This window comes from Schistocerca serialis, chromosome 6 (genome assembly GCF_023864345.2).
Source record: "Schistocerca serialis cubense isolate TAMUIC-IGC-003099 chromosome 6, iqSchSeri2.2, whole genome shotgun sequence".
In the NCBI taxonomy this organism is placed as follows: Eukaryota; Metazoa; Arthropoda; class Insecta; order Orthoptera; family Acrididae; genus Schistocerca; species Schistocerca serialis.
This window is the reverse complement of record NC_064643.1, coordinates 209,455,967-209,482,123: the sequence shown is the minus strand read 5'-3', so window position 1 is coordinate 209,482,123 and position 26,157 is coordinate 209,455,967. Positions and strand designations below refer to the sequence as shown.

The following is a 26,157-nucleotide window of genomic DNA, read 5'->3' as shown; positions in this document are numbered from 1 at the left end:
GAGGCGCCAGGTGGAAATGGCATGGCAAGCCGTTCCACAGGACTACATCCAGCATCTCTACGATCGTCTCCATGGGAGAATAGCAGCCTGCATTGCTGCGAAAGGTGGATATACACTGTAATAGTGCCGACATTGTGCATGCTTCGTTGCCTGTGTCTATGTGCCTGTGGTTCTGTCAGTGTGATCATGTGATTTATCTGACCCCAGGAATGTGTCAATAAAGTTTCCCCTTCCTGGGACAATGAGTTCACGGTGTTCTTATTTCAATTTCCAGGAGTGTAGAATTTGACCACATACAGTACAGGTTGCATATTCCAGTAATATGAGCAATAATTTTGACACGCAGAATCTTGTTCACGAAAAATGTTATTAATTTTGACGCCATCCGACACACGTTTGCATGAAAAATATTATCACGACGTACGTAGACGACATTCTTATTGCAGAAGCTAACTGGTCTGAACACAATATGATTCTTGAACATCTGTTACAAACTTTTCATGCACAAGGACTTACAGTTAATCTCAGTAAATCGCACTTTGGCAAAACTTCTATAAAATTTCATGGACACGTAATTTCAGCAGAAGGCATTGCTCCTGATCCGGAAAAACTTCAAGCTCTACGTGACATTACTGTTCCTACAACGAAGAAGCAATTACGCAGTTTTTTTGGGCTTAATTAACTTTTTCGTAAATTTATTCATCACTCTGTTTTAGACACACCTAAATTATGCCAATTGACAGGTAAAAACACTATTTGGTCATGGGATAAGCAAGCACATTCTGAATTTGTGAACGTGAAACATGCTCTGTTGAATGCATCACTTTTATCGCACCCAGATCTTACTAAAAAATTTTCAATTGCCACCGACAGTTCCAACACAGCTTTAGGCGTACATATTTTTCAGGAAATTGAAGAAGATGGCTCAACAGTAATTAAAAACATCGCATTTGCAAGTCGCATTCTGTCACCTGCTGAACGAAATTATTCCGTTACAGAATTGGAAACATTATGTGTTGTATGGGCTTTTACGAGATTTCGGCACTTTCTTTATGGAAGACATACCACCGTTTACACAGATCACAGAGTGATACAATTTTTACTTTCGGCTAAATTCACTCACGACAGATTAATTAGATGGAAACTTTATTTACAGGAATTTAATTTTACGATTGTTCACATTCCCGGCACACAAAATGTTATAGCAGACGCACTATCGCGTTCTCTCAGCAACAATCATGAAGACATCGCAACCAACTTCTGCAAAGCAAATTTCAGTGTTATGTACATCAGCAAGTTGCATTTGAAAATTTTATTTCGTCGTCATTACGGGACATAGCAAAAGAGCAAAGTAAAGACAATGTGTGGAAAGAAATTAAACACCTTTGGGAAGATAAGAATAATGTTACGATTAGAAACCACTACACTGTACGCAATGACATTCTGTTTCGCCGCTCTCACCCTGACAGCAACAATTAGTTATTATGCATTCCTGACGAACTGGTTAACAAATTAATATGGTATACTCATTTAAGTTACGCACATTACGGAGCCAGAAAATGTTTTCTTATACTGAGACAAAACTGTTATTTTACCAACATGGAGAAACGTATACGACGAGTTTTACCGTCATGTAAAATTTGCCAGAAAGCTAAGTCAGACACCACTTCACATATTCCTCAATTATATCCCATTGTACCTGTTAAATTAAGACACATGGCCGCTGTAGACATTTTTGGTCCAATTCCGAGAACCAATAGAGGTTTTTGCTACATCTTTGTCGCTGTTGAACTCACTTCAAAATTTGTTACTTTCACTCCGTTACGCAAAGCTACTGCTAAAACTGTTTCTAAAGCATTTGCAAAACATTTTCTATTTCATGTAGGGCATGTGTTAAAAGTAATTTCTGATAATGGATCACAATTTCGTTCTGCTATATGGACACGCATGTTACGAGCTAGAAACATTTCTCCGATCTATATATCCAAGTACCATGCTTCTTCGAACCCTTGTGAACGATTAATGAAAGAAATTGGTAAACTGTGTAGAATATACTGCCACAAAAGACATATTGATTGGGACACACACATATTCTCATTCCAAGATGTAATTAATTCCATTCCAAATGAATCCACTATGCTATCTCCGCGTGTTATACTGAAAAATGTTGAACCACCTAACAAAATCACAGAATTAGTAAACTTCCTAAATGTCGTCGCCTACGACACCATGAAATAATTAACACTGCACTGAACAACATCAAACGTGCCGCAGAGCGCCGGAGAAGACAGCAAAAACAGGTTTGTACACGCCGCGACTTTCACATTGGACAGAAAATATTAGTACGTACACACTATTTATCCAGCAGAATAAAAGGTAAGTGCAGTAAATTTGAACTTCTATACGCAGGTCCATATCGGATTCGCAGCATCCCTCACCCCAATGTTGTACACGTGGAAACTTTGAGAACCAGAAAATCGAAAGGCAATCACCATATCTCAAACATTAAACCGTTTATTGAATGAAACCACTTTATGATGTAACATGCTATGATGCCATTTACTAATCTTTATGACCATTTATGCAATTATATTCACATGAGTAATTATTGATGATTATCGTATTTTTTCTTGGCAAGTGCCCGGCAAGGTAAGGTTAGCAGGTCGCTTTTCTTGTCGTTACATATCAGACCGTGCATATTTTCCAGATGAATTTACACATCTTATGAGCACTTATGCAATTATAATAACATAGTTAACTACTGATGATTATCGTATTTTTCTTGGCAAGTGCCCGGCAAGGTAAGGTTAGCAGGTCGCTTTTCTTGTCGTTACACATCAGACTGTGCACATTTTCCATTTTTTTTAATGTATGTACGATTGTTTTCATGTTTTGTTTGTATGCACTGTGAAATAGTTAAGGTATAACACACTAGTTGACTTTGACATTTTTTGCCCTGTGATATCTCAACATCGTGACTGTTTTACATTTTTTTTCTTTTTTTTTGCTGCTGCATTGTGATATTCTCAGTACATTTTTTGCCTTTGAACACTGTCTATGCTTTTGACATATTACGTTTTCTGTCATGTTATGCGGTATGCTTAATTGTGTCACCATTAACCAGTCATTATTTAGTGGGTATATGATTTAAATGCAAGACATTAATCTTTGTTCATCATTTTCAGAAACAAATAACGTGTAAAGGAAATAAATTAAACAGAAATGGGAATTTCACCTACGGAATAAACGAAAAAAGATGCAATAACTTTATGAGGAAGAGTAAATGGATCAGGATTAACAAGCATTAACAAGAATATACTATACTCATCGTAGAATAGCAGTCTTAACTAATTTTTTCTTTCAGAATACAAGGCGATTGATGCAAGCTGTCAGACAGAACTACACAGCTTAGTTTTAAGTGATGAAATATGCTAGAGATAAGGAATAGTTGTGTAATGAATAATGAAGTGATTTTTTTGCAGTTGATAATGAATGCTGATGAAGAGTAATGGTGAAGAATATGCTACTATGAATAATGAAGTTTTTCTTTACAGGTGATGATAATAATGAAGTTAAGATAATATGGATAATGAAGTTTTTCTTTACAGATGAGGATGATGTTGAAGTTTGTGTATTTATGCTATGTAGTTATTTAAGTATTTGTTGCAGTTTGTTTTGACAGTATGTTTTATATCGTATGGTATGATGACTGAAGGTTTTAGAAAGGACAGCTATGGAACACATTTTATACACATTTCACTACCTGTTTATTCGAAGTTCGCTACTTTTCAGCATAGTATGCGTTTCTTCTTTCAGCTCAATAATCCATTTTGTATTTTTTCCAGGAGAAGCCTTTCATGATAGTTACTAAACTTGTTACTTATTAAGCCTATATTAGTACTTACATTTTTATTTTTTACCCATGTGTGTCTATAATTTATAAATGTGATCACATATACTGCCTTGTTACATAGCCTTGCTACAGCTGACTCATGACGAATGACGTTACCTATCCTCATTTGCAGCAATAGGTCAAAAGCAAATATTGTTATGCCTCAGCAATTAATTATTGATCCCAACGCAATGCATTGCTAGCACAAAAACAAAACAAAAAAATGTATTACCAGTCCCAAATAATGCTACTAGTTGAAGAGAATTCTGAATAATACTGATCAGCTCTGAATAGTATGTCAGTTCAATAATGACTTCTAAATGATACAAAAAATATATATATAAAATAATGCTTTGTAACTGGCTAATAACTGCCACTGTTTATTGTATTATTGTAATGAGACTACTTATAATGCCCATGATTATTAATGCTATGACTGTAATAAACTGATTTTTAGTAATGACTTCTTAATGATCTGAGTAATACTGAATGATGAACAATGTTTTATACTATTCAATACTTGCTGGCCACTGAGTGCCAATAATTAATATAACTAAATGAATTATGACTTTTCATATTTTGCTAACTGGCCACTGAGTGCCAATAATTAATGTCACTAAATGAATTATGTTATTAATTATGCCATTAATTAGCTCCTATTTTCAATGATGACTTTTCATGTTCTATAACTGGCCACTGAGTGCCAATAATTAATGTCACTAAATGCATTATGTTATTAATTATGCCATTAATTAGCTCCTGTTTTCAATGATGACTTTTCATGTTCTATAACTGGCCACTGAGTGCCAATAATTAATGTCACTAAATGAATTATGTTATTAATTATGCCATCAATTAGCTCCTGTTTTCAATGATGACTTTTCATGTTCTATAACTGGCCACTGAGTGCCAATAATTAACGTCACTAAATTAATTATGTTAATAATTATGCCATTAATTAGCTCTTGTTTTCAATGATGACTTTTCATGTTTTGGTAACTGGCCAATGAGTGCCAATAATTTGTATAACTCAATGTATTATGTTAATGCTAGGCCAATAATTGACTCTTTTTTTCAATGAAGACTTATGATGAACATTATTCTGTCATACTAAATATGTTTTGTAACTGGCCAAAGACTGCCGCTGTTTATTGTAATATGATTGCCTATGATGCCAATAATTTAATTTTATGAACATTATTCTGTAATACTAAATACATGGTACAGAAATGTTCAATAACTGGGCTATGAATGCCGCAAACTACTAATGTAATTCCTAATCAAGACTAGTCTGTGACTTAATGTCCTTCACCTTCTGACCTAACTACCTGGAATTACTGTAATATCCATTTGTCCTGTCCATCCTCATGATCATGGAGCACTATATTTGGTTTTTGCACTAATTCTACGTTGGTGTGCCTTGTAAGAGCGTGATGTTGACACGACATGCTGTCCACCACCGTAAGCGATGAAGACGTTATTATGGTCCCACTGTTTGGTGTACTTGATGTACTGCCAAAATGAAAACATGGAATATTACTACGACATTTCAGTGTCTTGGATACGCTGATAAATACTTCTGGGAAAAGAACTGCAAATTGTCTCACTTGGTGTTGTACTTCTGTTGAAAGATATGGACTTTCAGTGCAGCTGCGTGCAACCTAAGTGCTACAACCATGACACAATCCTTCCTATTCCTTCCCTAATTCTTGTAAAATGAAAAAGTCATATACAGTGCATGTGCACTTCCTTTCTTTTGTTAATAAGATCAGTTATCCTGAAATTACTAAAGACTTCTATAGTGCACGTGCACTTTATTACACTCCTTGATTTGTTTGTTTGTTGTAGAAAAATACTAGAGTACTACAGTCTGTGTGCATTTTTGTCATTTGTGAATATAGTTTGTACTCATTAGGTTTATTTGTCGTAAAAATATTAAACAGTTTTTCAGTGCATGTGCACTTATGTTATGTGTTAATATGTTTTCTACTGAACTTCAGTGCCTGTGCACTTTTCTCATTTTTTAATATGATTTGTACTCATTCTGTATACTTTTTATGATTTCCTGATATGTTCAATACTTCAGTGTGTATGCACTTACGTCATTTGTTACTCATTCTATATACATTTCGTCATTTGCTGATATGTTCTCAACTGCAGTGCATGTGCACTCATGTCACTTATCAACATGATTTTTTGCCATTCTGTTTATTTGTTTTGAAAATGATAAAGAATTTTTTCAGTGTGTGTGCACTTTGTTATCTATCAAATAATTTGTATAAACATTTTTCTGATTTGCTAATATGTTTTGTACTCACATTTTGTCTTTGTCTGAAATGTTTTGTACTCGGTGCATGTGCACCACATTTAATTTATGTACTACATTTGAATATTCTGTAAATTGTAAAAATTGATTAATTAAAGAAAAAATTTTGCCACGCTTGGCAAGTCCAAATGACTCACCATCGCTGCCAAATTTTTGCCCCCCCAGTGGAGGGTTATGAAACACGTATGTTGTGTGGCGGCGATGGCGAGGCATTGCAGAGTCTCTGACCAGAGAGCTATTTGTCGTCCCTAGTCTGCGCTTGACCGCGCGAGAGTTCAGTTCTGTGGCAGTCGAGTTACGAGACAGTTCAGTTGCGGGTTAGCAGACGTGTGTGAGCAGTCGGCGGGCGTCGACATGGCATTCTGGTCAAGATTCAGGACGAGGTATATTATTTTTAAATAAGGTAATGAAGCAGCATTGCGCACATTTGATAATGTAATGTAAATTAACTGTAACTAATTTGTTCAAGAATCGCCCCAATAATAATTTTGTTTTTAAACCAACCATTTTTAACAAAGAATCCTTTTTTGAAAGAATATTTGCCTTAGATTTCCATAAAGAAAAGTTCTCTTTAACTTCAAAAAAAAAAAAAATTATTTTGCGATGCATTTCCTCCAAGCTATGGCGAAAAATAAGAGCAGATGCAGTTTTACTGAGGTAAGAATTTGAGTTTAATCAGGGCCTAAGATCGACATTTCGGTCTATTTGCGTTTTCATTGTCCCTGAGATTTCATTTTTTTTTTTATTGAATTGACTTACATTTTTGTGGGCAGCTTATACCTGGGTCAGATTGCTAATTTTTATTTAATTGTCATTGTCATTAAATTTATTTGCTGGGAGGTTACATTAGGTTGTATTGTCGTTAACATTTAAATTTTTGCCTTTTTCAAATATTTGCGGGGAGATTACACTTAGCTCAATGTCCATTTGCATTTAAAATAATATCTTTTAAATTAACAATTATTCATTTGTTCATCGTCATCTCATTCCATGGTATCATTTAGCTCTGCAGCTGATAACAATTATTATTCAGTTCCATATAATAAAATTTTACAATTTGTTCTGTACTGTGACTTTAACAACTACTAACTGTAAACTGCGCTGTACCAGCGACATGCTACAACTACACTGTAGCAGCGAGCGACTGCAACTGTGGCAGAGACTGCTCTGACCTGAGACTCTATTGCAGCTCTCTTTTGACAGGGGCAAAGATATTTTATGTCTCAGGCAGCGCCTGTGAATTATGGTTCTAGCAAGTGAGTAATACATCGAGATTATATTTGCTCCAGAAGGGTGGAGAACCCTTTACAACTTCCCCTCCAGCGCTCAGCATTTCCCCTACAGCGCCTGCCCATAGCCCTGACCACTCCCCCCCCCCCCCCCCCACATGCCCTGTCATCAGAACATCTACTGATCACAGCATTCTGCGTGGACTGTAACAGAAATACCTGAAAAATGTTCTCTGGCTGGTATGCGGAAGACCTGGGTTCTATTTCCGGCACTATTGGATTGTTCCTTGGGGGGAGGACTGGAACGGGGTACACTCACCGTCTTGACACCAGTGGAGAGCTACTTCAGTGATAAGTAGCGGTTCCAAGGTCTCGACAGCGGAGAACATGGGAGAGCAGTTTATTGATCCTGTGATCCTCCATACCACACGAAAATGACACCATTGGCGGACGATGGCAAGGTGGTCAGTCGGACCCGATTTGCCAGTCTGGACAGGTTGGGTACCTATTTGTCAGTTTAACTCCATTTTACGCTTTGTAGAGCTCACTCTTAGATTGTCTGTCTATTACATGAACTGATGGCAGTATGATGCTGATATAACTTAATTTAATAACTTTTTATTTGTGGGACATCCACAACTATTGTGCACAATGTTCATGGTAAACCGATCCGCTACAGTTGTAAAACACACATCACTGACCGAAGTCTTGCAAGACAGGAGTCGTTATACACTACCACCGTTTCGAGCTCTTAGCCCCATCGTCAGGTGTATCTGAACTCTAAAGTAGAACAACAATTCTAACTACTTCATCAAGCAATTAAGAAATTAAAAAATTAAAAATTGACATTTAAAGACTGAAAAACATGTAAAATCATTGAACAATAGCCTACTTAGCAGCAGTAGGGCGTAATGTCCAAGCCATAACAGCTAATAGGCAGACATGTACCATAGGTTGACCATTAAATAACATCACAAATTGTGACTGTGAAGAGTTTCAACTTTCAATCGTGGTCTGGGAAAATTCCTTTTGCGCCAAAATTGCCTCCAGGAATGCATACAGTCTATAACAATGAAGCAACCATAGGACATTAGGTGGAAGCTACGTGCTAAAGCGAAGTTAAACTATGGTAGATGTTAGCCTATTAGTTGTTAGGGGATCGTAATGACACCCCATTATTGCTAGGTAGATTATTGCTCAATAATTTTACTTGTTTTTCGGTTTCTAAAAGTCAAGTTTTAATTGTTTTAAAAATCTTAATTTCTTAACGGAGTAGGTTACAACTGTTGTTTTGCTTCAGATTTCTGATACACCTGATGATGGGGCTAAGACCCCGAAATTATGGTAGCGTGTAACGACTTCCGTCGTGCATGGTTTCGGTCAGTAAACTGTTTTACAACTATGGCGGATCTGTTTGCCTTAAACATAATGTAATTGGCCAATATATGTATCTTTACGTTGTGACTCTTCTTTTGTGTACTCTTTCTGTATAGGATTGCTTGAGAATGGGGCCGCGACGCCAAAAATAGTCACGAAAAACGAAAGATAAATAAATAATATTAATTTGAATTGTAGCTTTGGAATGTCTATTTACAAAACAAAGAGTACTCTACGAACATTTTCAGATTTTTTACCTGTTACTGAATTATTCCTGAGTACTGATGGTTTAACGATTTTTCATAAATTTTGAAAGAACTGTTTACTAACGCCAATAACTGGGAAGACATGGTGGGAACTCAGTGAAACAAATTCCGTTACTTTTTTATCATATAATCGCTCATTATAATCACTCACATTACTGTCAGCTTCTGGGACGTCTCCTTTGAAGCTTATGTCAGTGTAGTTCTCCATCGGAGAGTCCAGGGGGTAATGGCCGACGACAGTGACGTTGTGGCCTCTGGAGGCCAGCGCCTTGAAGAGGCGGCGAAACATGATGAAGTGGCTGCGGCCGGGGAAGGATGTAGCAGCCAGGATGTTGGCCGCTTCCGTGGGAGCAGACGCCAGCGCCACCGCCGAGCAAATCGCTAACCACGTGGTGGGCCGCATCCTGCAAACAAAGAGTCCATGCTCATTTAAAGCAACAAATATGTGGCTATCATCTTTTTCCCTTGAAATTTTACTTTTCGGTGTATTCTATGGGCCAAAGTTTGTAAATAAGTGTACTTATGACAGAAGCTGAAGAATTGAATTACTATTTGCGTCACAGTGAGGACCCGAACCTGGGTCTCCTGCTTAGTAGGTAAATGTGCTAGCCATCACTCCACCACAGCAGTACAGGTAATACACTAGCATGGACTACCCTAAATGGTTCAAATGGCTCTGAGCACTATGGGACTTAACTTCTGAGGTCATCAGTCCCCTAGAACTTAGAACTACTTAAACCTAACTAAGCTAAGGACATCACACACGTCCATGCCCGAGGCAGGATTCGAACCTGCGACCGTAGCGGTCGCGCGGTTCCAGACTGTAGCGCCTAGAACCGCTCGGCCACCCCGGCCGGTGTGGACTACCCTACTCCAGTGTCTCCCTAATATAAACTTCAATTCATGCCTTCAGTCTATTTTCCCCTTCTTATATCGTCAGTATTCCCCATGCTCTGCCCCCAGCTTTGTACGTAATGGGGAAATCATGTCTGTACCTCAAGCATAAGTGATCTGTAGATCTCATATAATTAAATTTCCCTTGAGATGTATGAATCTCAACTTTATCTATGATAATGATAGAAGCTGAAGCAATGAATTACAATTTGTACCATAGCCAGGACTTTGATCCAGATTTCTTGCTTACTAGGCAGCTTCTTTAGCCATTACACCACCACAACAGTATAGGTGACACAGCTGCATGGACTATCCTAATCCAGTGCCCTATATAACACATCCTTCAGTTCACACCGTCAGCCTACTTTCGTCTTCTTAAACCATCAGTAACGGTGAGGCCTTCTGGTATTGGAATATCACCCCAGCTTTGTATGTAATGGGGAAAATTTAATTATATAAGATCTATAGCTCACCTATGCCTGAGGTACAAGTAGGATTTCCCCATTATGTACAAGGCTGGGGTGCCATTCCAGTAGTGGAGAGCCTCAGTAATACTGACAATCTATGGAGAAAATAGGCTGAAGGCGGAAAGTTTGTGTTAGGGACACATTGGAATAGGGTAGTTCACGCAACTTCGTCCTCTGTACTGCTGTAGTGGTGTAACGGCTATCACACGTGCCTATGCGGAAGGAGACCTAGATTCAAGTCTTGGCTATTGTACAAATTTTAACTCAATCCTTCAGCTTCTATCACTGTTGTAGATAAAGTTGAGACACATATGTCTCAAGAAAAATTTAACTATATAAGTGTACTAATGTTAGTGTGATTTTGTGTTTGAATAACACCGACTTGCACTAAAGTGTTGATGTTCAGTTTTACGTAAGACAAAATAACAAAGTGGGATCCGTCGTATACATTTTCCATAAGCCGAGAGAGTCCTGATGATTGATAAACTATTGTAATGTTTTATGAAAGAAATAATAGCAATTAAAGTTTTAATAATTTGCAACACTACAATTAACAGAATTACTCAAGTCGAGTGAACAGCAATTTTAAAGACAGTACTTAACAGAGCGAGATTCAGTAAAAGATATTTGTTGTGTATTTTTTATGGATAAATGAGTTTTCAATTTTACGCAACTGCAACAAGTCAGACATGTTTGTTATCGTCTTGTGCATTATTAGCAGTAATTGCATAAAGTGATTAACAGTAGTTGTTAATGAATAGCAATAAAAGTTGAAGTTGCATGAAACCAGTAAGTGAGTAAAACCATATCACGAACTTTGCCAATCTTTTAGAATTGAAATTTTGACTTTGCAAATAGCGTAATTGTAACTCACAGGAAAGTGATTATTAAAAGATGGTATATCGATATGATAATTTTCAAATTTTAATTTTTAATTTCATTCTCAGATTATGGTACAGTCCTTTGTATGTTAAGCACAGGCGCGTTATGATGACGTGGCGCTGGTAGTAGTGAACTGGGTTATGCCCAGGAACACTCTGCACCTCTTACAATGTTTGTCTTATCTTGTATCAAGTACCAACGAAGAGACCAAGGTCCGAAGCGTCTTGTAAGTCCTGTGATCTATTGTTACACTGATGGCGCATACTAGGTCTGATGGCATTCTAATCACGTGGCGACACTGAATGTCCTATTTATCATGGCAACTACAGCGCTCAACAACTGTGAAGACTCTGTCTTTAATTCAGTTGCTCTCGAGTGATATCTGGCAGTCCTCTAGAGATTACAATTACCGAAGGTTACCTCCCACTAGTAATGTGTATTTATCTCGAACGACAGTTGTCATTGATGCATGGGATCTCCCACGTGTCGAGATAGTTGCCACACACTCTTGTGATGGTAACACATCAAAAATCTGCTGAGTGCACGGCCTCGTAGATGGCCAGTTCCATACTTCATGCACCTGCGCCAGGGTTGTGATCAAGGGCAATGAGAAGATACATCGTGTCCATTGTGATTTATTTCTTTCAATTGATTATTTATTTGCTGTAAGCTAATTAAATTCATTATTGTGCTACTACCTTATGTATGTTGTATGTTAACCAGGGTCCTAGAAACGACGGAGAGGCTCCGTCTGTAGTGACGTAACAAGACTGTTACGCCACTGGAGGTAGCCGAAGGAAAGGCACGCGTGCACACACGCCGACGGGCGTCAAGTCTGGAACAGGCTACGTAATTAATGCTACGAAGAAAAGTACGTAGCTGGATTAATACTTATCTTTAATCAATCATTGTGGTACATCGCTCTTGACTATACACAGGAGACTTTAATTACAATCACTGTAAGGCTAATGGCGCCTTGCTACTTGGTAGCCATTAACTTAGCTGAAGGCTATTCTGTCTCTCGGCTAATGAGAGAGAAAGGCTTCGTACATCTAGTCGCTAGCTAGGTCGTCCGTCCAACTGGGGCGAGTGCTTGTTCGTATCACGAGACCTGCCTTGTGGTGGCGCTAGGTCTGCGATTACACAGTGGCGACACGCGGGTCCGACATGTACTAAATGGACCGCGGCCGATTTAATCTACCACCTAGCAAGTGTGGTGTCTGGCGGTGACACCACACCGTCCCCACCCCAGCCGCAATGGTCCACAACCTCACGACGACTACTGCAGTCCACTTCACCCCTCCACCCCCCCCCCCCCACACCGAACCCAGGGTTACTGTGCGGTTCGCCCCCCCCCCCCCACAGTGGACCCCCCCCACCCCAGGGAACGTCTCATACCAGACGAGGGTAACCCCTATATTTGCGTGGCAGAGTAATGGTGGTGTACGCGTACGTGGAGAACTTGTTTGCGCTAAAATTGCCGACGTAGTGTAGCTGAAGCGGAATAATGGGAACCAGCCGGCATTCGCCAAGGCAGATGGAAAACCGCCTAAAAACTATCCACAGACTGGCCAGCTCACCGGATCTCGCCACAAGTCCGCAGAGCGGATTCGTGCCGGGGACCAGGCGCTCCTTCCCGCCCGGAGCTACTACCCTATAATAATACGCTTACACTTCATTATTAAATAATGAGCAGTAATTAAAATTGTAATGGACAGGATTTTGGTTTGTCAGCTCGTGTTCTTGACGAAATTAATTATAAAACACATACACTGAAGGGAAACAGAAGTGTTACGCCGTGAACATGTACCAAACTGAATTCCATGCCTATGGAGTACAATGAGTGACAAAAGTCATGGCACACGTCTTAATGCCGTGTCGGACCTCCGTTTACCCGTGGCAGTGCAGCAACTCGACCTGCCACCGACTCAACAAGTAGTTGGAAGTCTCCTGCAGAAATACTGAGCCATACTGACTCTGTAGTATTCCATTACTGCGGAAGTGTTGCAGGAGCAGGATTTTGTGCACGCCTGACCTCTCGATTGCATCCCGTAAATGTTCAATGGATTTCATGTCGGGTGACCTGGGTGGCTCGAACTGTCCAGAATGTTCCGCAAAACAGTCGAGAACAATTGTGTCCCGGTGACATCGCACAATGTTATCCTTAAATATCCCATCATTGTTTGGGAAGTACCAAGACTAAGTTATCTGTGCACCGTTCAATCTTTCGACAAACTTTGTTGTATGGGAGCGAAAGCTGGGTGAATTCAGGTTACCTATTCAACAAGGTTGAGGTTACGGATATGAAAGTAGCTAGGATGATTGCAGGTACTAGTAGATGGGAACAATGGCAGGAGGGTGTCCACAATGAGGAAATCAAAGAAAAACTGGGAATGAACTCTATAGATATAGCAGTCAGGGCGAACAGGCTTAGATTGTGGGGTTATGTTACACACATGGGAGAAGCAAGGTTACCCAAGAGACTCATGGGTTCAGCAGTAGAGGGTAGGAGGAGTCGGGGCAGACCAAGGAGAAGGTACCTAGATTCGGATAAGGATGATTTTGAAGTAATAGGCTTAACATCAGAAGAGGCACCAATGTTAGCACTGAATAGGGGATCATGGAGGAATTTTATAAGGGGACTATGCTCCAGACTGAACGCTGAAAGGCATAATCAGTCTTAAATGATGATGATGATGATGATGATGATGATGATGTTTAGGACCATGAAGTCCATGAATGGCTGCAAATGGTTCTCCAAGTAGCAGAAATAATCATTTCCTGTCAGTAATCGGTTCCGTTGGACCAGATGACCCAGTACATTCCATGTAAACACGGCCCACACCATTACAGATCCACCACCAGCTCGCAAAGTGCCCATTCATAACATGGGTTCATGGCTTCGTGGGCTCTTACCTGACCAGGCCACGGTTATCCAGTTGTCTATGGATCAAGCGATGTGGCCACGAGCCCAGGAGAGGCACTGCAGAGGATGTCGTGCTGTTAGCGAAGGCAATCGCGTCGGTCGCCTGCTGCCATAGCCCATTCACGGTAAATTACGCCACACTGCCCCAACGGAAACGTTCGCCGTGTGTCCCACATTGATTTCTGCGTTTATTTCACGCGGTGTTACTTGTCTGTTAGCACTGACAACGCTACGCAACCGCCGCTGCTGTCGGTCGTTAAGTGAAGCCCTTCGGCCATTGCTTTGTCTGTGGTGACAGGTAATGTCTCAAATTTGGTGTCCTCAGCACACTCTCCACACTGTGGATCTCGGAATACTGAATTCTCTGACGATTTCCGAAGTGGAATGTCCTACGCGTCTAACTTCTACTACCATTACGCGCTCAGCGTCTGTTAATTCCCGTGGTGGCGCCACAGTCTCATCGAAAACGTTTTAAAATGCATCATCTGAGTACGAATAACAGCTCTGCCAATGCACTGCCCTTTTATACCTTGTGTAAGAGATACTACCGCCACCTGTATACGTGCATATCGCTGTCCCATGACTTTTGCCAGCTCAGTGAATAAGAAAGTATGTATTTTTGTATAGTTATCTTCGGTTGTCGTACTCCATATAACGCGGGGAAGTAATGGGTTTAAATAGAAGCAATTGACTTTCAATAAGGGGGTATAACTGCGCTAATCTGGTCCGCCAAAATTTTGAATGGTAGATTAGTTGTTCTAACTGTTCGAAGAACCACGTCAGCGCGTGTAACAGTGACGTCACTAATATTACCGTCACTGTGTTTAAATTTAATTGTTCAGGTACTGGATTCGACAAACCTGTCGCACAGTTCTGTGTCGTTTAGTTTAACACGTACAGTACAAGATTTCTACTATATCTTCAAAACATATCTTTACAGATTCTTCTAACCTTGTTTCAAAGTGTAGTATTTCGATTGTGGAGAGTTCCTCCAAAAACGAATTACAGTGTGTCTTTCCTACTCATTATTGCATTGTACAGGGTGAAAATTATTTCAATCACTGTGTTTAAATTAATTGTTCAGGCACTGTATTCGACAAACCTGTCGCACAGTTCTGTGTCATTTAGTTTAACACGTACAGTACAAGATTTCTACTATATCTTCAAAAAATATCTTTACAGATTCTTCTAACCTTGTTTCAAAGTGTAGTATTTCGATTGTGGAGTGTTCCTCCAAAAACGAATTACAGTGTGTCTTTCCTACTCATTATTGCATTGTACAGGGTGAAAATTATTTCAATCACTGTGTTTAAATTAATTGTTCAGCTACTGTATTCGACAAACCTGTCGCACAGTTCTGTGTCATTTACTTTAACACGTACAGTACAAGATTTCTACTATATCTTCAAAACATATCTTTACAGATTCTTCTAACCTTGTTTCAAAGTGTAGTATTTCGATTGTGGAGAGTTCCTCCAAAAACGAATTACAGTGTGTCTTTCCTACTCATTATTGCATTGTACAGGGTGAAAATTATTTAAATCACTGTGTTTTTAATTAATTGTTCAGGTACTGTATTCGACAAACCTGTCGCACAGTTCTGTGTCGTTTAGTTTAACACGTACAGTACAAGATTTCTACTATATCTTCAAAACATATCTTTACAGATTCTTCTAACCTTGTTTCAAAGTGTAGTATTTCGATTGTGGAGAGTTCCTCCAAAAACGAATTACAGTGTGTCTTTCCTACTCATTATTGCATTGTACAGGGTGAAAATTACTTAAATCACTGTGTTTAAATTAATTGTTCAGGCACTGTATTCGACAAACCTGTCGCACCGCTCTGCGTCGTTTAGTTTAACACGTACAGTACAAGATTTCTACTATATCTTCAAAACATATCTTTACAGATTCTTCTAACCTTGTTTCAAAGTGTAGTATTTCGATTGTGGAGTGTTCCTCCAAAAACGAATTACAGTGTGTCTTTCCTACTCATTATTGCATTGTACAGGGTGAAAATTATTTAAATCACTGTGTTTAAATTAATTGTTCAAGTACTGTATTCGACAAACCTGTCGCACAGTTCTGTGTCATTTAGTTTAACACGTACAGTACAAGATTTCTACTATATCTTCAAAACATATCTTTACAGATTCTTCTAACCTTGTTTCAAAGTGTAGTATTTCGATTGTGGAGAGTTCCTCCAAAAACGAATTACAGTGTGTCTTTCCTACTCATTATTGCATTGCACAGGGTGAAAATTATTTAAATCACTGTGTTTAAATTAATTGTTCAGGTACTGTATTCGACAAACCTGTCGCACAGTTCTGTGTCGTTTAGTTTAACACGTACAGTACAAGATTTCTACTATATCTTCAAAACATATCTTTACAGATTCTTCTAACCTTGTTTCAAAGTGTAGTATTTCGATTGTGGAGAGTTCCTCCAAAAACGAATTACAGTGTGTCTTTCCTACTCATTATTGCATTGTACAGGGTGAAAATTATTTAAATCACTGTGTTTAAATTAATTGTTCAGGTACTGTATTCGACAAACCTGTCGCACCGTTCTGTGTCGTTTAGTTTAACACGTACAGTACAAGATTTCTACTATATCTTCAAAACATATCTTTACAGATTCTTCTAACCTTGTTTCAAAGTGTAGTATTTCGATTGTGGAGTGTTCCTCCAAAAACGAATTACAGTGTGTCTTTCCTACTCATTATTGCATTGTACAGGGTGAAAATTATTTCAATCACTGTGTTTAAATTTAATTGTTCAAGTACTGTATTCGACAAACCTGTCGCACAGTTCTGTGTCATTTAGTTTAACACGTACAGTACAAGATTTCTACTATATCTTCAAAACGTATCTGTACAGATTCTTCTAACCTTGTTTCAAAGTGTAGTATTTCGATTGTGGAGATTTCCTCCAAAAACGAATTACAGTGTGTCTTTCCTACTCATTATTGCATTGTACAGGGTGAAAATTATTTCAATCACTGTGTTTAAATTAATTGTTCAGCTACTGTATTCGACAAACCTGTCGCACAGTTCTGTGTCATTTAGTTTAACACGTACAGTACAAGATTTCTACTATATCTTCAAAACATATCTTTACAGATTCTTCTAACCTTGTTTCAAAGTGTAGTATTTCGATTGTGGAGAGTTCCTCCAAAAACGAATTACAGTGTGTCTTTCCTACTCATTATTGCATTGTACAGGGTGAAAATTATTTCAATCACTGTGTGTAAATTTATTTGTTCAGGTACTGTATTCGACAAACCTGTCGCACAGTTCTGTGTCATTTAGTTTAACACGTACAGTACAAGATTTCCACTATATCTTCAAAACATATCGTTACAGATTCTTCTAGCCTTGTTTCAAAGTGTAGTATTTCGATTGTGAAGTGTTCCTCCAAATACGAATTACAGTGTTTCTTTCCTACTCATTATTGCATTGTACAGGGTGAAAATTATTTCAATCACTGTGTTTAAATTAATTGTTCAGGTATTGTATTCGACAAACCTGTCGCACCGTTCTGTGTCGTTTAGTTTAACACGTACAGTACAAGATTTCTACTATATCTTCAAAACGTATCTGTACAGATTCTTCTAACCTTGTTTCAAAGTGTAGTATTTCGATTGTGGAGAGTTCCTCCAAAAACGAATTACAGTGTGTCTTTCCTACTCATTATTGCATTGTACATGGTGAAAATTATTTAAATCACTGTGTTTAAATTTAATTGTTCAGGTACTGTATTCGACAAACCTGTCGCTCAGTTCTGTGTCATTTACTTTAACACATACAGTACAAGATTTCTACTATATCTTCAAAACATATCGTTACAGATTCTTCTAACCTTGTTTCAAAGTGTAGTATTTCGATTGTGGAGTGTTCCTCCAAAAACGAATTACAGTGAGTCTTTCCTACTCATTATTGCATTGTACAGGGTGAAAATTATTTCAATCACTGTGTGTAAATTTAATTGTTCAGTTACTGTATTCGACAAACCTGTCACACAGTTCTGTGTCATTTACTTCAACACATACAGTACAAGATTTCTACTATATCTTCAAAACATATCGTTACAGATTCTTCTAACCTTGTTTCAAAGTGTAGTATTTCGATTGTGGAGAGTTCCTCCAAAAACGAATTACAGTGTGTCTTTCCTACTCATTATTGCATTGTACATGGTGAAAATTATTTAAATCACTGTGTTTAAATTTAATTGTTCAGGTACTGTATTCGACAAACCTGTCGCTCAGTTCTGTGTCATTTACTTCAACACATACAGTACAAGATTTCTACTATATCTTCAAAACATATCGTTACAGATTCTTCTAGCCTTGTTTCAAAGTGTAGTATTTCGATTGTGGAGAGTTCCTCCAAAAACGAATTACAGTGTGTCTTTCCTACTCATTATTGCATTGTACATGGTGAAAATTATTTCAATCACTGTGTTTAAATTTAATTGTTCAAGTACTGTATTCGACAAACCTGTCGCACAGTTCTGTGTCATTTAGTTTAACACGTACAGTACAAGATTTCTACTATATCTTCAAAAAATATCTTTACAGATTCTTCTAACCTTGTTTCAAAGTGTAGTATTTCGATTGTGGAGTGTTCCTCCAAAAACGAATTACAGTGTGTCTTTCCTACTCATTATTGCATTGTACAGGGTGAAAATTATTTCAATCACTGTGTGTAAATTTATTTGTTCAGGTACTGTATTCGACAAACCTGTCGCACAGTTCTGTGTCATTTAGTTTAACACGTACAGTACAAGATTTCCACTATATCTTCAAAACATATCGTTACAGATTCTTCTAGCCTTGTTTCAAAGTGTAGTATTTCGATTGTGAAGTGTTCCTCCAAATACGAATTACAGTGTTTCTTTCCTACTCATTATTGCATTGTACAGGGTGAAAATTATTTCAATCACTGTGTTTAAATTAATTGTTCAGGTACTGTATTCGACAAACCTGTCGCACCGTTCTGTGTCGTTTAGTTTAACACGTACAGTACAAGATTTCTACTATATCTTCAAAACGTATCTGTACAGATTCTTCTAACCTTGTTTCAAAGTGTAGTATTTCGATTGTGGAGAGTTCCTCCAAAAACGAATTACAGTGTGTCTTTCCTACTCATTATTGCATTGTACATGGTGAAAATTATTTAAATCACTGTGTTTAAATTTAATTGTTCAGGTACTGTATTCGACAAACCTGTCGCTCAGTTCTGTGTCATTTACTTTAACACATACAGTACAAGATTTCTACTATATCTTCAAAACATATCGTTACAGATTCTTCTAACCTTGTTTCAAAGTGTAGTATTTCGATTGTGGAGTGTTCCTCCAAAAACGAATTACAGTGTGTCTTTCCTACTCATTATTGCATTGTACAGGGTGAAAATTATTTCAATCACTGTGTGTAAATTTAATTGTTCAGTTACTGTATTCGACAAACCTGTCACACAGTTCTGTGTCATTTAGTTTAACACGTACAGTACAAGATTTCTACTATATCTTCAAAACGTATCTGTACAGATTCTTCTAACCTTGTTTCAAAGTGTAGTATTTCGATTGTGGAGAGTTCCTCCAAAAACGAATTACAGTGTGTCTTTCCTACTCATTATTGCACTGTACATGGTGAAAATTATTTAAATCACTGTGTTTAAATTTAATTGTTCAGGTACTGTATTCGACAAACCTGTCGCTCAGTTCTGTGTCATTTACTTCAACACATACAGTACAAGATTTCTACTATATCTTCAAAACATATCGTTACAGATTCTTCTAGCCTTGTTTCAAAGTGTAGTATTTCGATTGTGGAGAGTTCCTCCAAAAACGAATTACAGTGTGTCTTTCCTACTCATTATTGCATTGTACATGGTGAAAATTATTTCAATCACTGTGTTTAAATTTAATTGTTCAAGTACTGTATTCGACAAACCTGTCGCACAGTTCTGTGTCATTTAGTTTAACACGTACAGTACAAGATTTCTACTATATCTTCAAAAAATATCTTTACAGATTCTTCTAACCTTGTTTCAAAGTGTAGTATTTCGATTGTGGAGTGTTCCTCCAAAAACGAATTACAGTGTGTCTTTCCTACTCATTATTGCATTGTACAGGGTGAAAATTATTTCAATCACTGTGTGTAAATTTATTTGTTCAGGTACTGTATTCGACAAACCTGTCGCACAGTTCTGTGTCATTTAGTTTAACACGTACAGTACAAGATTTCCACTATATCTTCAAAACATATCGTTACAGATTCTTCTAGCCTTGTTTCAAAGTGTAGTATTTCGATTGTGAAGTGTTCCTCCAAATACGAATTACAGTGTTTCTTTCCTACTCATTATTGCATTGTACAGGGTGAAAATTATTTCAATCACTGTGTTTAAATTAATTGTTCAGGTATTGTATTCGACAAACCTGTCGCACCGTTCTGTGTCGTTTAGTTTAACACGTACAGTACAAGATTTCTACTATATCTTCAAAACGTATCTGTACAGATTCTTCTAACCTTGTTTCAAAGTGTAGTATTTCGATTGTGGAGAGTTCCTCCAAAAACGAATTACAGTGTGTCTTTCCTACTCATTATTGCATTGTACATGGTGAAAATTATTTAAATCACTGTGTTTAAATTTAATTGTTCAGGTACTGTATTCGACAAACCTGTCGCTCAGTTCTGTGTCATTTACTTTAACACATACAGTACAAGATTTCTACTATATCTTCAAAACATATCGTTACAGATTCTTCTAACCTTGTTTCAAAGTGTAGTATTTCGATTGTGGAGTGTTCCTCCAAAAACGAATTACAGTGTGTCTTTCCTACTCATTATTGCATTGTACAGGGTGAAAATTATTTCAATCACTGTGTGTAAATTTAATTGTTCAGTTACTGTATTCGACAAACCTGTCACACAGTTCTGTGTCATTTAGTTTAACACGTACAGTACAAGATTTCTACTATATCTTCAAAACGTATCTGTACAGATTCTTCTAACCTTGTTTCAAAGTGTAGTATTTCGATTGTGGAGAGTTCCTCCAAAAACGAATTACAGTGTGTCTTTCCTACTCATTATTGCACTGTACATGGTGAAAATTATTTAAATCACTGTGTTTAAATTTAATTGTTCAGGTACTGTATTCGACAAACCTGTCGCTCAGTTCTGTGTCATTTACTTCAACACATACAGTACAAGATTTCTACTATATCTTCAAAACATATCGTTACAGATTCTTCTAGCCTTGTTTCAAAGTGTAGTATTTCGATTGTGGAGAGTTCCTCCAAAAACGAATTACAGTGTGTCTTTCCTACTCATTATTGCATTGTACATGGTGAAAATTATTTCAATCACTGTGTTTAAATTTAATTGTTCAAGTACTGTATTCGACAAACCTGTCGCACAGTTCTGTGTCATTTAGTTTAACACGTACAGTACAAGATTTCTACTATATCTTCAAAAAATATCTTTACAGATTCTTCTAACCTTGTTTCAAAGTGTAGTATTTCGATTGTGGAGTGTTCCTCCAAAAACGAATTACAGTGTGTCTTTCCTACTCATTATTGCATTGTACAGGGTGAAAATTATTTCAATCACTGTGTGTAAATTTATTTGTTCAGGTACTGTATTCGACAAACCTGTCGCACAGTTCTGTGTCATTTAGTTTAACACGTACAGTACAAGATTTCCACTATATCTTCAAAACATATCGTTACAGATTCTTCTAGCCTTGTTTCAAAGTGTAGTATTTCGATTGTGAAGTGTTCCTCCAAATACGAATTACAGTGTTTCTTTCCTACTCATTATTGCATTGTACAGGGTGAAAATTATTTCAATCACTGTGTTTAAATTAATTGTTCAGGTATTGTATTCGACAAACCTGTCGCACCGTTCTGTGTCGTTTAGTTTAACACGTACAGTACAAGATTTCTACTATATCTTCAAAACGTATCTGTACAGATTCTTCTAACCTTGTTTCAAAGTGTAGTATTTCGATTGTGGAGAGTTCCTCCAAAAACGAATTACAGTGTGTCTTTCCTACTCATTATTGCATTGTACATGGTGAAAATTATTTAAATCACTGTGTTTAAATTTAATTGTTCAGGTACTGTATTCGACAAACCTGTCGCTCAGTTCTGTGTCATTTACTTTAACACATACAGTACAAGATTTCTACTATATCTTCAAAACATATCGTTACAGATTCTTCTAACCTTGTTTCAAAGTGTAGTATTTCGATTGTGGAGTGTTCCTCCAAAAACGAATTACAGTGTGTCTTTCCTACTCATTATTGCATTGTACAGGGTGAAAATTATTTCAATCACTGTGTGTAAATTTAATTGTTCAGTTACTGTATTCGACAAACCTGTCACACAGTTCTGTGTCATTTAGTTTAACACGTACAGTACAAGATTTCTACTATATCTTCAAAACGTATCTGTACAGATTCTTCTAACCTTGTTTCAAAGTGTAGTATTTCGATTGTGGAGAGTTCCTCCAAAAACGAATTACAGTGTGTCTTTCCTACTCATTATTGCACTGTACATGGTGAAAATTATTTAAATCACTGTGTTTAAATTTAATTGTTCAGGTACTGTATTCGACAAACCTGTCGCTCAGTTCTGTGTCATTTACTTCAACACATACAGTACAAGATTTCTACTATATCTTCAAAACATATCGTTACAGATTCTTCTAGCCTTGTTTCAAAGTGTAGTATTTCGATTGTGGAGAGTTCCTCCAAAAACGAATTACAGTGTGTCTTTCCTACTCATTATTGCATTGTACATGGTGAAAATTATTTCAATCACTGTGTTTAAATTTAATTGTTCAAGTACTGTATTCGACAAACCTGTCGCACAGTTCTGTGTCATTTAGTTTAACACGTACAGTACAAGATTTCTACTATATCTTCAAAAAATATCTTTACAGATTCTTCTAACCTTGTTTCAAAGTGTAGTATTTCGATTGTGGAGTGTTCCTCCAAAAACGAATTACAGTGTGTCTTTCCTACTCATTATTGCATTGTACAGGGTGAAAATTATTTCAATCACTGTGTGTAAATTTATTTGTTCAGGTACTGTATTCGACAAACCTGTCGCACAGTTCTGTGTCATTTAGTTTAACACGTACAGTACAAGATTTCCACTATATCTTCAAAACATATCGTTACAGATTCTTCTAGCCTTGTTTCAAAGTGTAGTATTTCGATTGTGAAGTGTTCCTCCAAATACGAATTACAGTGTTTCTTTCCTACTCATTATTGCATTGTACAGGGTGAAAATTATTTCAATCACTGTGTTTAAATTAATTGTTCAGGTATTGTATTCGACAAACCTGTCGCACCGTTCTGTGTCGTTTAGTTTAACACGTACAGTACAAGATTTCTACTATATCTTCAAAACGTATCTGTACAGATTCTTCTAACCTTGTTTCAAAGTGTAGTATTTCGATTGTGGAGAGTTCCTCCAAAAACGAATTACAGTGTGTCTTTCCTACTCATTATTGCATTGTACATGGTGAAAATTATTTAAATCACTGTGTTTAAATTTAATTGTTCAGGTACTGTATTCGACAAACCTGTCGCTCAGTTCTGTGTCATTTACTTTAACACATACAGTACAAGATTTCTACTATATCTTCAAAACATATCGTTACAGATTCTTCTAACCTTGTTTCAAAGTGTAGTATTTCGATTGTGGAGTGTTCCTCCAAAAACGAATTACAGTGTGTCTTTCCTACTCATTATTGCATTGTACAGGGTGAAAATTATTTCAATCACTGTGTGTAAATTTAATTGTTCAGTTACTGTATTCGACAAATCTGTCACACAGTTCTGTGTCATTTAGTTTAACACGTACAGTACAAGATTTCTACTATATCTTCAAAACGTATCTGTACAGATTCTTCTAACCTTGTTTCAAAGTGTAGTATTTCGATTGTGGAGAGTTCCTCCAAAAACGAATTACAGTGTGTCTTTCCTACTCATTATTGCATTGTACATGGTGAAAATTATTTAAATCACTGTGTTTAAATTTAATTGTTCAGGTACTGTATTCGACAAACCTGTCGCTCAGTTCTGTGTCATTTACTTCAACACATACAGTACAAGATTTCTACTATATCTTCAAAACATATCGTTACAGATTCTTCTAGCCTTGTTTCAAAGTGTAGTATTTCGATTGTGGAGAGTTCCTCCAAAAACGAATTACAGTGTGTCTTTCCTACTCATTATTGCATTGTACATGGTGAAAATTATTTCAATCACTGTGTTTAAATTTAATTGTTCAAGTACTGTATTCGACAAACCTGTCGCACAGTTCTGTGTCATTTAGTTTAACACGTACAGTACAAGATTTCTACTATATCTTCAAAACGTATCTGTACAGATTCTTCTAACCTTGTTTCAAAGTGTAGTATTTCGATTGTGGAGAGTTCCTCCAAAAACGAATTACAGTGTGTCTTTCCTACTCATTATTGCATTGTACATGGTGAAAATTATTTAAATCACTGTGTTTAAATTTAATTGTTCAGGTACTGTATTCGACAAACCTGTAGCACAGTTCTGTGTCATTTAGTTTAACACGTACAGTACAAGATTTCTACTATATCTTCAAAACGTATCTGTACAGATTCTTCTAACCTTGTTTCAAAGTGTAGTATTTCGATTGTGGAGAGTTCCTCCAAAAACGAATTACAGTGTGTCTTTCCTACTCATTATTGCATTGTACATGGCGAAAATTATTTAAATCACTGTGTTTAAATTTAATTGTTCAGGTACTGTATTCGACAAACCTGTCGTTCAGTTCTGTGTCATTTACTTTAACACGTACAGTACAAGATTTCTACTATATCTTCAAAACATATCGTTACAGATTCTTCTAGCCTTGTTTCAAAGTGTAGTATTTCGATTGTGGAGAGTTCCTCCAAATACGAATTACAGTGTTTCTTTCCTACTCATTATTGCATTGTACAGGGTGAAAATTATTTCAATCACTGTGTTTGAATTAATTGTTCAGGTACTGTATTCGACAAACCTGTCGCACCGTTCTGTGTCGTTTAGTTTAACACGTACAGTACAAGATTTCTACTATATCTTCAAAACGTATCTGTACAGATTCTTCTAACCTTGTTTCAAAGTGTAGTATTTCGATTGTGGAGAGTTCCTCCAAAAACGAATTACAGTGTGTCTTTCCTACTCATTATTGCATTGTACATGGTGAAAATTATTTAAATCACTGTGTTTAAATTTAATTGTTCAGGTACTGTATTCGACAAACCTGTCGCTCAGTTCTGTGTCATTTACTTTAACACATACAGTACAAGATTTCTACTATATCTTCAAAACATATCGTTACAGATTCTTCTAACCTTGTTTCAAAGTGTAGTATTTCGATTGTGGAGAGTTCCTCCAAAAACGAATTACAGTGTATCTTTCCTACTCATTATTGCATTGTACAGCGTGAAACTTATTTAAACTGACAAACTCTGGGAGGAACACCAAAACAAAATTTTTTTTCAAATTCCATAATTACTTGTGAGCATTTTTTAATCCCGTAGAGAGCTCAATCGCTTTCACTCGTTCAACTTCGCATAATGTGGGTACGGGTCAGGTTAATGTAAGAAACATCCTTCATGATCAATTGTTAATCCATTTCACATACGGCACGTGTACAACCTGGATGATTATCCATATTTTTCGCGGTGGCGGCTGGAACAGTGTCAAATGTATCCTCCATTTATGTCCTCTGTGCTGTTTACAAATGAAGCAACGTTCGGACCTGATGGGATTTTCAACATCCGCAATTCGCATGATTCGAGTGAGTTTGATCCACATGCCACATTTATTCGCACTCATCAACTACGGTTCTGCTTGACTGAG

The 26,157-nt window shown here is 37.2% G+C and overlaps 1 protein-coding gene across 1 annotated transcript in view; it reads right to left on the bottom strand.

Moving 5' to 3' along the window:
- LOC126484754 (UDP-glucosyltransferase 2-like) overlaps positions 1-26,157 on the bottom strand; it is a 141,697-nt gene that overhangs the window by 77,342 nt on the left and 38,198 nt on the right. The window contains exon 3 of the mRNA XM_050108349.1: positions 9,242-9,494. Within this exon, the coding sequence (XP_049964306.1) occupies positions 9,242-9,494 (253 nt within the window). The remainder of the gene's footprint in view (positions 1-9,241; positions 9,495-26,157) is intronic.